Genomic DNA, 13423 nt, shown 5'->3' with positions numbered 1-13423 from the left:
ACTGAGATTTTGGATGCCCTAGGAGATGTTACTGTACAAGATGTACAACTTTACATGTGCACCATGCCCGCAATAACTAGAATTAATCAGAAATGTATAATGGACTTTCTTGCACAATCTTGTTATTGTCGTTCAACTGTGAAAAAAAAACATATGGTACTTAATTTATTATGCATGTTGCTGGTGTCATTGGTTACCCACACATAACAAAGCAATGCAATTTATACCACAGGGCACCTGTCGTAAGAGAAGATTTTTTAAAAATATCAAGTGAAGGGACGTGGGGAGGGGCAAACAAAATGAAAAGCTTCTCAGTGTAAGCAACTGTCGTCAAAATGGGGAATTTCTAAATAGTACTTAGGAATTTCATTATCCTACTAATTAGAATGAGACACACTATGTACACACATCGTCTTCATATTTCTAGGGCCATGTCAGGCACTATTTATTTCTTCAGGAGTCATCTCTTGGGGGGGGGGGAATTTGACCTCAGGAGAAGCAAGCTCTTGTTTATTGTTCATGAGATTAATGAACACAAAGGGAAGGTAAAACAGGTGATGTTCTGTTAGCCTTGGTTTGATTCTACTTTCTTTGTGTTTACATCATAAGCAGAATACACCAATACAGGAAATCCCCTCTCAAGAAACCATACATCTAATGGCTGTTGTGGGTTTTTCGGGCTCTTTGGCCCGAAAGAGCCCGAAAAACCCACAACAACCATTAGATCCCGGCCGTGAAAGCCTTCGCGAATATATTGAAAACCATGCATCTGTTGGCAATAAAAAATGGGTGAGGGGGGCACACCATATACAACACCTTAAGCACTAGCATGACAGCAATAAATTTTAGTTTGTTATCAATTAGTAGAGTCTCTTATAAAACCTTAACAATAGCAACCCCAGGTTTACAATTGAAACAGATTAGCATCACTTTTGTGCCTCATGTTACCAGCTTCAAGTGCAGAAAATTCCCAGGAAGTCACAGTCAGTGTGGTCTTTACCTCATGTCACACTTCTTCCTTCATCAACGTATTTTACCTTATCTTCTCCTGAACATGTAGAGCAACACCCTGATGTTGCCCCTTGCAGAACTCTATTTTACCTCTCAGTTATTTCCTCAAGACCTTTCTTTCAACAACCTTCTGCAGTGACTTTCAATTCAACAAGCCTTGTTTCCTTTTGCTGCGGGTCACTGCTTCTGATGGCCGAAATCCTGCTGCAGAGCTCTTTGTGTGCCATGATGATGATACGACCACCAACAGCGAATCACTACTGATTAAAGGTGATTTCAGAGGACACACAATTACATCCCAAAATCCTCAAAGGAAGTCTTTCTTCAGCAGTGATTTGCTGATGGTGGTGATGAAATCATCACTATTGAAGACATGGAGCTGCGCAACAGGATTTCAGCCAATGACACGCACACATGCATCAGACTTAACAGCTATTATAACGCTGCATTACCTTAACAAGCAGATTAGTGATGTTCTCTTCCCCACTGTACACTGTCCCAGACACTTTGCCATCTTCCCAATGTATATCGCCTGAAAACACAGTGACATCCATCACACATAAAAGCATGAGACAAATCAAAATCAAATTGTTCACATTATCTTGCCTGTCAATAGCTAGACAGTTTGCCACACTTCTATCTTTAAAACACATCATATACTAATACAACAGATTTAGGATAAATAATTCTAGTAAGACATGAAGGTTTTAAATCTAACAACTTAAAATATGTTGACCATCTGGATAAGGGAACACAATGCCCAACTCATCAGCGGTGCTCAGATTTTCCCCAAGATTTATGTGGCATTAAAAAAAAAAGCCTATTCAAAAAATGATTCAGCTGATGTGAAAGTGGTCCTGATTTCTTAACCACGTGGTTAACCATGCAGTATTTAGGCATGTTACAGCTGGCAGCAAAAATTCATACTTGAGAAAGAATTGACTGGGGACAGAACACATGATCCTGCAGTGCATGTCCAACTGTTTAATTACTTTTATGCATCCAGCAGACACTCTTCACTGATGTACACACCTTAACTGATGGAAAAAAGTGGGAGTACTGTAGAAGTTATAAATGTTTGTATCCCAAAGCCTCTGAAATATAAAATTATTACTTTAGTATTTATAGCTTATTACATTCTTTCTGAATGCACAGCCCAGTTTTCTAAAATCAAGTTAAGGTTAACTTGATGCCATTATTACAAGACAATAATAGGATGCTTTTTCATCTTCTCTGTTACGTCTATTATTCTTCTAACTTTGGAACCAAGATGGTAAGGATTCCATAATGTAAAACATTTATTTTCTTAAAAACAATGGGGGTTATTAGTTACTGACAATCACTTCCTGTAACTTAAAAGTTAACATCACCCCTTCCCCCATTCACTCAGAAGCAAATCATGACACTGACTGTGAAACAGGTTTACACGTGCCAATATTCATTCAAACCCATACCCATCGTGCTATATTCCTTCATCATCTTTAACACCTCGGGTTGGCTCAAGCCTTTTGCTGGCAGGGTTTTGATATAACCCTTTTTGTCTTTCAAGAATGACAGCCCAGAAGCCATATCTTCTAAAGTCTTGTTCATTTGGTTCTGTATCTGTAAGAAAAGCAGTGAATAGCACCATTAAGATATCTATCTCAGGACAGACTTTCTGAATTTTAATTCCTTCAAATCTCACTGTTTGCAATCTCCACCAACATAAGCATGTACTGTACATATCTGTACACTTGAGGAAACACTTCATGCATCTAACGTAGTGGACCTCGTCCATGAAAGCTTATGCTGAATCCTCAAGACACTTAGACATGCAAGATGTTATTGTTTTTATTGCAACAGACTAATACAGCTATAATTCCAGATGTGGTGATGGTACAGTGAATATTTTTCTGATCATGTGAGATCACTTAAACACAACCTACTGCATATATTACGTACATGCAATAAGTATGAATTGTACCTATTGCTGTCCAGGGTTGTTTGTTTATGCATGCTGAAGTGCAATCTAGTAACTGACTTCTTTATTACACCTTCAAATGTTTTTTACACTAACCAACTGCAATGTCGCAATACAACTTAGTTATACTAGCTTTCATATGCTTGTTCAGACCCTGCTTTTTGCTTACTTTCTCATCATGTAGAAAATTCTATGTACTAGGAGATCCTTCTTTAAAAGTTGAAGCGTCAGTTTTAGTTTTGAAAAAAAGGCTCCCACAGGGCTTAAAATTGATTAGGGGGACTAACCCCTGAGCAAAATGGCTAACTGTGCCCAGTTTTATTGCTATGTGTGCTACCCTTGAAGAAAGTTTAGAAGCTTTAACAAGTGCAAAATGCAGCAGCCAGGATGGTCCCAGGAACATAAAAATTTGACCATATTTCACCTGTTCTGCCCCTTCTGCACTGGCTACCAGTATATTTTCAAGCCAAGTTCAAGTTGCTAATGTTAACATATAATATAAAGCCCCATACAGTTTAGGACCTTGCTACATGACAGAGCACCTGTCCATCAGATCAACCTCCCATCCCACCCATATCTCCCAATCCTTGATGCTGTGGGTAGCCACACCAAGGGATGCTCCGAAATCACCAGCTAGAAACTGGGCCTTCTCAGTAGGGGCCACCTCACTGTGGTTTTTGTTTGCTGATTTAATTTTATTTATTATTTAGTCATGTTTATTCCTTTTGCAGCCACCTAAAGTAGTGGCTTGCCACCAGAGGGGCAGGGCATAAGTCAAATACATACATACATACATACATACATACATACAGACAGACAGACAGACAGACAGACAGACAGACAGACAGACAGACAGACAGACAGACAGACAGACAGACTCAGTCTATCATGTCAAAGTAATACATGTTTGAGATTTTTCTCTACAAATACTAGTATGGCCAATTTTTGCACTCTAATAAAATATTCCTTTTTCCAACTATGATGTTAACAGCTGTCAACTCCCATCCCTCTAGTTTTGCCAACTCATAAAACCAAGGTATATAACATCTTGGAACAAAAAGTGCAAAGAGTGATGAATTTATGGCCTTTCACATGTTTTGGGCCAACAACACCCATCATTTGGACCCAGCCTACTAAATGGGGGCTACAGTCCACAAACATCTGGAAAGCCACAAACTGCCTACCCTGTCCTATGACAAAGCAGATTGTGGTTCCATAGCTAATATTTGGTGCAATTTTAATTAATGTTTTAATAACATGAAGACATCTATACTTCAAAGTTTAATTAACAGTACTGTTTTATACACTTCACATTCTTAAAAATGTTTGATAGCAAAATAACTATGGCATATGTTTCAGTTTTCCACCAAATTAGTACAGTATTTTAATTCTAGAGGGGAAAAAAGTGATAAAACACAGTTTCATTTCATGCTTCAAGATTTTCATCTTCCATGCCCTATGGTAATAATGTTAAAATGCAGTAAGATGCAACCAATTTTATTTCACTGCTGATGAATTAAGGAGATAATAACTAAATGAATTTCTGCGGAACCCCTAGCTCTAATAAAATCCACACTTTCACTCTATTGCAGATTTACACAGTAATTACATTTTGGGTTTCTCACAGTTGAGAAGACTCATTTAGTTCATAACTTGCTTCATACGATTCTCTACTGGGAAAGAATATATTATTGCAAGGTGTTTAGCATTTGCTGCATGTTGGTTTAACTAGATGCGGTATCAACAAGCTTTTTGCCTGTGATTGCAACTCCTTCATTCATCAAGCAATAAGACCAGTAAGTCTCTAATTAATGAGAGTTTCCCCATTCTGTCTGATCCAGGAAACAACATTTACAATTTCTGAACTACAGCTATAGTCAGATATCCTGGCTCTTTAACTAGCAACAACGGTATCACAATTCAGACAAAACAAGACATAAAAGTTTTATCAGTTTACTTCCTACCAACTCAAACAGAGGAATGAAGGGGCATGCATGGTGAAAAGGCCCATTCATATGATAGCTCAATTAGCCAAGATACTGTTGTCTGTACTGGGACAAAAAAAACTGCTCTGTGTTTAATTATCAATCTGAAAGTTTGTTCCTTGCATCCATTTTCTCCAAATACAGTAAGTGGTGAGTCACTCTGGAGGTCTGCTTGATCTACTTTTGCAAATCCATAGCTATCTGTGAATCGTTTTATCAAACTGAGTTGTGTCCAAGAAATAATGCACCCTAAGGTCTGTGGCAGTGCTCCTGCACACTCAAACACACTGGTTCAAAATTCTTATTACAAGGACACCACCCAAAAGAAACAGACCTGGAAAACATAGTTTGGATTTTTTTTTCTATAGGTTTTCCCCACACATCCCTTTGGAAGGTTCCCATATGGACCTCCCCAGATAATGGCTGGAAGTATCTTACTCATGTTTTGGGTCTTGGTGTTGTTTTTTTACTTTAACTACTTCTGCAAGGAATGGAAAAGGAAAAAATGGTGCATTGGGTTTGGTTGGTTTTAAATTAGCCATAGGTTGATTTAAACAGTCATACTCAACCTTACAGCCCTCACAACACTGGAGGAGTGAAAATCTCTACTTGTCCCATTGCACTGAGACAGAACTATATCACTGCACACACAGTGGTGCAGGGTCATGCAACACAAATTGTATGGGATGACACCCTTGGACTACTGCAACTGATAGCATAATAGCCTTGCATTAGAAGAATGCTATTTTCATGTGCTGGGTTTAAAATGGAATGCTGTTGAATGTAAATGTTCATTCCTTTGCTCTTTGTTTTATCTGAGAATCGTAGGCAGAAACACAAGGAATAAAAAGCTATAAACATACAGACCTTCTGTGACAAACCCAGACCTACTGGGATCTGCCACACAGTTACTAAGCTGCCACCAACCATTCCCTATAATAAGTCACACAGACCAGGGATGGATTTTTAAACAACAAAAAGAATAAAGTTTATTTTAAATACACACAGGGAAAAATAAGCAATCAGGTGAATAAAATAAAGTAACGTGGCTTATTTTCACACACACCAGCATACAGTTTGGTTCACCTAGAACCTTTAACTTAAAGCACAGACCCTGAACCCATCAGTTCTGGCTAACCAACAGACCCCTGAACCTTTCAGGTTGGTACTCTGACACACAGTAGTACCCTGTCAGACACACAGACTCCCACAACAGCTTCTTCTTCCCCAGCTGCTGCTTCGTCCCTCCCAGTGTCTCACAGTCTGTCTCAGCATCCCCTCTTCACCACACAGGCATCACATATTTATACAGTACAGCCCCTCCTCCTGATGTCCCGCCTTCCACTCCCCATAGGATGGAACTTTCCCTCCAAACCCATGACAGACAGGTAACATCAGTGCTGTTATGTAACACCTCCCCTCTTTATAAGTTGTTTTGTAGGGGGAAAGCTAAAAGTGCTTTTCACCAAAAAACAACCTGAATAAAATACACAAAAACAGTTATACATACCATATTATACTTCCTTATACTTACATTCTAAGTTAAACCATAGCAAATAGGCATTTAAACATTTACCATATACATTACATCAATTTTTCCTTTATTCATACAAACCAAATTCTAAACCAGGTACATTTTACTTTTTATCATCAATATATACACATAGTCCATGTTCTTTCGCCGTCTTCATTCTTCAGGTCTTCTTGATAAGGCGTCAGCAACACAGTTCACTGACCCTCTGACCACCTTCACTTCAAAGTCATAGTCCTGTAAGTTCAAAGCCCACCTCATAAGTTTGCTATTGTGGGTTTTCATCGTCTTTAACCATTGCAATGGTGAATGGTCAGTACACAGAATAAAATGTCTTCCCCAGATGTAAGGCTTGGCCTTCTGGATCGCGTAGACTATGGCCAAACACTCCTTCTCCACGGTTGCCAAATGTTTCTCACCTTTTTGAAGTTTCCTACTCAGGTAGGATACTGGATGCTGGTCACCATTCTCATCCTCCTGGCACAGAACTGCTCCTACCCCGCTGTTAGACGCATCGGTGTAGATGATGAACTCCCGGTCGAAGTCTGGAGCGCGCAGGACAGGATAGTTGATTAACGCCTCCTTCAACCTCTGGAACGCCGCCTCGCAGTCGCTGGCCCACGGGATGCGGTCATCAGCCTTCTTCCTCGTCAGATCGGTCAGCGGAGCCGCAATCTCGCTAAACCTCGGGATGAACTTTCTGTAGTAGCCCACCAACCCAAGAAATGATTTGACTTTTTTCTTGGTGTTGGGTCTAGGCCAATCACGAACAGCTTCTATTTTGGCCTCCAGGGGTTTTATCACTCCTCCCCCTACCATGTGACCCAAGTATTTTATTTCTGGGCTACCCAGCTGACACTTGCTGGCCTTTACTGTTAGCCCTGCTGCACTTAACCTCTGCAGCACTAACTCCAGGTGTATCAGGTGATCTTCCCAGGTATTACTGAAGATCCCTATGTCGTCAATGTAGGCCACTGTAAAGTCACTGAGCCCTGCCAAGGTCTGGTCCATCAGCCTTTGGAATGTGGCTGGTGCATTTCTGAGACCAAAGCTCAGGACTCGAAACTCATAGAGACCAAAAGGGCTGCAAAAGGCAGTCTTTTCTTGATCCCTGGGATCAATTCTTAATTGCCAATATCCCTTTACCAGGTCCAATGATGAGATGAACCGACAACCCCCTATGGTTTCAATCAGGTTGTCTAGCCTGGGCATTGGGTAGGCATCAGGAGTGGTTACACGGTTTAATTTCCTGTAATCAACACAAAACCTAATGCTCCCATCAGGCTTGTCCACAAGGACTATCGGAGAGGACCAAGGACTAGAAGAGGGGACGATTATGTTCTCCCTCAGCATCTCGTCCAGCTCCTTCCGCACCTTGTCTCTATAGGGTCCCGTTACTCGGTATGGGGATACTGCCTGCGGGGGTGCATCCCCTGTGTGGATCCGATGCATCACTCCCTTCACTATCCCCGGCTTGTTGGAAAACACCTGTTGATATCTACTAAGCAGCATTTTTAGTTCTTGCTGCTGGTCTTGGGTGAGTGCAGGACTGATCCTTACCTCCTCTGGGTTGTATTTTACTTCCCCTCTACCCTCCCAGAAGGGTAATTCCGCTTCCTCACTCTCAGCTGCTTTTATCGCGAATAAAACCCTCTGTTCCCCTCTGTAGTAGGGTTTTAGGGCATTCACATGAACCACCCTCCTTGCTTGGTTCTCCTCCTGCTCTATTAGGTAGTTCAGGTCTGACATCTTGGAAATGACCCTATATGGTCCTGCCCATTTGAGCTGCAGTTTGTTCTCTCTGCAGGGCCTAAGCCAAAGCACTTCCTCCCCTGGGTCAAAGTGCCTCTCTCTAGCTTTGTGGTCATACCATGTTTTCTGTCTGACCTTCTGAGCTTGCAGGTTTTCTGCTGCCAGCTCTAGATTTCTCCTTAGGTCATTCATCAAGGGGTCTATGTATGTCACAACGTCTTGTGGGTCATCCTGGGTGATTCTCTGCTGTGTTTTGTTCACCCCTAAGTGTGCAGCAAACATGTCAGAGTGCCCCCTTTGTAAGATCATGGGGCGATACTTTTCAGGTACCACCAGCTGACTTCTGATCCCATCTCCCCCTTTTGAGATATCCCTCAGGGTCTCTCTATATAAAATCCCCTTTTTCTCCAGAAATCTCACTGGGGTTTCAGGTGTTAGCTGGGCGTCAGTCACCTGTTCAAAACACTTTTGGAGAGTGGCGTCTGCCTTTTGCTCCTGTCCAAATCTGCTGTCTGTGGTTAAGGTTTCCACCACAGCTTCTGAACTCCCCTCTGCTTCCGCCTCTGGCTCATCATTACCCCCCTGAACTGTCCCCGTGGTGGCTTGTGAGCGTGTAATCACTAGCACCCTTTTCACATGTTCAGCCAGGTCATTTCCCACGAGCACGGCTGCTGGCAGAGTAGATGAAATCGCTATCCGCCAATCTCCCCTCCAGCCTTGAAAGTTGACAGGTACCTCTGCTACTGGCAGAGAGATTACCTGCCCCTCAATACCTGCTACCTTTATGCTCTCATTTGGGATTATAAACTCCCGGGGAATGATATCGGGATGGCACAGGGTTACCTGGGAACAAGTGTCCCGCAGCCCCCTATACTGACGGTCAAGTATTCCTACGTCCACCCCGGCTGTCTCAAACAACTGAGAATCTGTTTTTATCAGCAAGCAGCGCTTTACCTCCACAAGAGGACCATTTTCCTCAGCCTGCTCAGCATAGGTAGCTGTTCCAGACTGAGTGGCCATGGCAACAGGCTCCCTCTGTGACACTGAGCCTTGCTCTTGCTGGACACAGAACACAGCTTTTGGCTTGGTCCCACTAGAATTCTGAGGCACCATTCCTTTTAGCTGCTTCAATTTCTCACACTCTGAGATCAGATGACCCTTTCCCTGACAGAAATAGCATTTTCTGGTGTATTTTGATTCTCTCTCCTCTTGTTTGGGTTTTCCCTCCAAATTCTGAGGGCTTGGTTTCATGCCTGAGGGCTTCCCTTCACCATGGGCCCCTCCCCCTTGCTGGCTTTTCCCTGGTCCCTGAGAGTACTTGCTGTAGGTTTCTTTGGGTTTACCTACAGATTTCCCCTCACCCAAGGGCTTTCTTATTTGGGAGATAAAATCCGCGATTTCTGCGGCTGCTGCCACAGATTTCGGTTTCCTTTCCCTCACCTGGAATTTCAATTCCCCATGCAGAACTGAATAGAACTGTTCCAGGGCTATCAAGTCTTTAAGCTGTTCATAGGTCTCTGTTCCCTCCTGCGACAGCCATTTCTCAAGCAGCCTCACCAATTGGGCCCCCACTTGGGTAAAAGTCTGTTCTGGCTTCTTGGTGAGGGACCTGAACCTTTGTCTCAGCTGCTCTGCATTTATCCCATGTCTTGCAAACACCAGTTTTTTAAACTCTGCGAAATCTTTCATCCGTTCCTCAGGCATCTCGGCATAAACCTCAGCCAGGCTACCACTGATTAAAGACCGCATGATGGTCATCTTCTCAGTTTCCCTCACTGAGAAGTCCACAAACGCTCTTTCCACTAAGGAAAAGAACACCTCGGGACAATCTCCCTTGTGGTACACAGGGAATTTCTTCAGGTCAGCCTTAGACAGTTGGCCCCCCTCAGAATCCCTATTATTATTATTGTTCTGGTTCATCAGTTCCAATCTCTTTAATTCAAACGCCATTCTCTCTCTCTCTAATTCAAATTGCCGCTGTTTCTCTCTTTCCCTTTCCTCCATTTCCCTCACCCTCAGTTCATGCTGTTGGGCTATGAGTATTTTTCTGAGTTCTGGGTCTTGCTCTCCTGTGCTGTCACCTTGCACTGAGCCAAATTCATCCTCAGAACCTTGGTCAATCTGGGGGTCTTTCACTTCACTCATGTCTGCTATCTTGCTTCGAGTCAAGGGCATAATCCCCCCTCAGAACAGGCTGCTTTAAAAAGTCAAGCCTCAAAATAAAACGACCACTTTTTTCCTTCTTGCCTCAGAACCAGCTCTCCCTAGAGATTGCTGCTGTTCTTCAGCACTACTTGCAACAGTATCGAGTCAGAGCCTACCCCCCTCTGCTGGGCCTCTCAGCTGGCAAGCTAGCTCGCTGTTGCTACGCAGTTTTGCCTCAGCGTTTTCCCGCCAAAATCAGGCTGCCTCAGAGCACCTTAATCTAAGTCTCCCCAGTTGGCACGTTCTTCTACTAGCGCACCTCCCCGTGAGGTACACCTAGAAGATTACCTACGCGCCTCAGACTGTCCCTGACTAGACCCCCCTTGCTCTGGGCACACTTGCCAAGGCTTTGCTGGACCGCTGGACAACTGGACCAGTCGTATCCCACACGCTGGACACCAATCAATGTGACAAACCCAGACCTACTGGGATCTGCCACACAGTTACTAAGCTGCCACCAACCATTCCCTATAATAAGTCACACAGACCAGGGATGGATTTTTAAACAACAAAAAGAATAAAGTTTATTTTAAATACACACAGGGAAAAATAAGCAATCAGGTGAATAAAATAAAGTAACGTGGCTTATTTTCACACACACCAGCATACAGTTTGGTTCACCTAGAACCTTTAACTTAAAGCACAGACCCTGAACCCATCAGTTCTGGCTAACCAACAGACCCCTGAACCTTTCAGGTTGGTACTCTGACACACAGTAGTACCCTGTCAGACACACAGACTCCCACAACAGCTTCTTCTTCCCCAGCTGCTGCTTCGTCCCTCCCAGTGTCTCACAGTCTGTCTCAGCATCCCCTCTTCACCACACAGGCATCACATATTTATACAGTACAGCCCCTCCTCCTGATGTCCCGCCTTCCACTCCCCATAGGATGGAACTTTCCCTCCAAACCCATGACAGACAGGTAACATCAGTGCTGTTATGTAACACCTTCTGCTACCAAAGTGACCCAATAAATTTACAGGCTTCTTTCTTGCTAGCAAGCCAACGAGCTAAATATCTCATTGCTTTAAAACTTACCATAGTACCAATGACAGGCAGTTTGCGTAAAACTCGGAAGAACCGCTTTTTACAGCGTGATGTTAAACCTAGGAAGGAAACGTTTTACAAGTATTAACACTCCACTGTTGACAAATATACCACTGAATTGTATTTGGAGCATTTCTGCTCTGCAGAAAAGAGAGCAGAATTCCCCAGGCAACACCTCCCAGAACTAGACTGCAACTCCCAGAGGTCGCCAAGAATTCCCCAAGCAGAATTCTGGAAGCTGAAGTTCCCAAACCCAAAAACATTCCATAAGCATACCAACTAGTTGCCTGGGAAATGTCCCAAGGTTGAATAAAATATAACTGTATATTTTTTAATCAATGTCTCTTTTCTCTCCTGAGTTATGCACACACAGGTAACCACACACAGTTACAATCGTAATACCTTCAAAATATAACAAATCCAGAGTGTTTGCAGTACTGAGATCACTGCCAGTAACACCTCTGAGATGGAAGGGTCATAATTAACCTGTAAATGTGCCACATTTAATTATAACATGCAAATATTATTTCCATGAGCCCTGTCAATATGAAACTACATTTGTTGGACACATTCGTTGGACTCCTTTTCGCATTTGCATAAGGTTCGTGTAACCTGTCACAGGGTAACTGCAGCTGTATCTAATTTTCAAGTTAGAACCACTTGTTGGGAACTCCCAATACAAATGGCTAAAAGAAATGTAAAGCTAAAACTTGGGATTCCTTTGCTTTCCTCTCTCCACTCTGGCAGGGCTATGAGGAATCTGAAAGTTTTTACTTCTTAAATCAGCAATCACCTTCCCAGTCATGTGAACCCAAGATAATAATGGTCTCAACTGTGACTAACAGAAACAAACCGACGTCAAATCAGTTTATAAACCTGGCTTGTTTTCAATGACTGCAGTAAGAGTAACCACAATATCAAGTTTGGATGACACAATATATTGTTATTAATCTAAACAGCAGAACCTTCCAATCTCTATGTTACAATTAGGTCGGAAGAGGAGAGACAAGAGAAGCACATGAGTCTACTTGGCCACATCACTGTGGAATGTGTTGCCTGTTGATGTATGCCAGCCTCCCTCCCTTTCGACCTTCAGGAAATGTGTGAAAGCTGAGCTTTTGAAAGAGGCCTTTAGTAACATCCTCCCTCTTTGATACTCTCGTGGACCCACATGTTTTGAGCTTCCCTCGCTGTTGCCTTAAGTGTTTTCTTTTTCATTGGTTTTTTATGAAGTGTGGGTTTACGTTGTGGATGGGTTATTATTTTCATTCTCTTTATTGATGGTAGCCACCCACAAGAATACTCTGTCACTAGACAGATGGGATTAAAATGCAATAAATAATTAAATAATAAATAATAAAGTCAAGCAGAGTTTATTGTGACCTTTTAACCCAATTGTTTTCCAATCCTCTGAATGTCTGCTGTAACATTTTTTCAGGGATCTCTTTGCTATCATGAGGGTTAGCAGCTTATTTCAGAAATGAGAATCTAGGCCGTACTAAACCTTTATAGGTCATTTTTGCCCTACCTCTTCAGATAAATCTTTATTAATTCCTGCCACTGAATTTCAACCAAATGCTTATTTATATCATAATGCAGGAACTTTTTTTGAAGAGCACAATTACAATACCATCCGGTTATACAACAGCATTATTCTGCTTCTTATTCCTCACATCCGATATACAGTACAGGATACTTACTTTCTGACTGAAAGAGGAACATGTGTAGCCACATCACCAGAAGGGTAGCCGCAACCGTGGATGTTATCAGCTGCCAAGGCTCAACCTCAGCACACTTTTCATTCACAGCATTTCTAATGGTATTTAAATATTGCAGGAGGATTTCTTTGTACACGGCCAGAGCATCCTAGAAATAAAAACAGATAAACCATGAGAAAGAGAGTAAGGGCAATATAAATGCAATGCGATAAA

General features: G+C 42.3%; 1 protein-coding gene across 1 annotated transcript in view; it reads right to left on the bottom strand.

The window, feature by feature from the left end:
* Window positions 1-13423, bottom strand: part of SGPL1 (sphingosine-1-phosphate lyase 1) — a 52059-nt gene that overhangs the window by 26225 nt on the left and 12411 nt on the right. Inside the window, exons 2-5 of the mRNA XM_020783116.3 lie at window positions 13193-13358; window positions 11484-11551; window positions 2466-2613; window positions 1464-1543 (exon numbers count right to left, since the gene is read on the bottom strand). Coding sequence (XP_020638775.3) covers window positions 1464-1543; window positions 2466-2613; window positions 11484-11551; window positions 13193-13358 — 462 coding nt within the window. The remainder of the gene's footprint in view (window positions 1-1463; window positions 1544-2465; window positions 2614-11483; window positions 11552-13192; window positions 13359-13423) is intronic.

The sequence above is a fragment of the Pogona vitticeps genome, chromosome 3 (genome assembly GCF_051106095.1).
Source record: "Pogona vitticeps strain Pit_001003342236 chromosome 3, PviZW2.1, whole genome shotgun sequence".
Classification (NCBI taxonomy): domain Eukaryota; kingdom Metazoa; phylum Chordata; class Lepidosauria; order Squamata; family Agamidae; genus Pogona; species Pogona vitticeps.
This window is presented reverse-complemented; position numbering and strand designations above follow the sequence as displayed.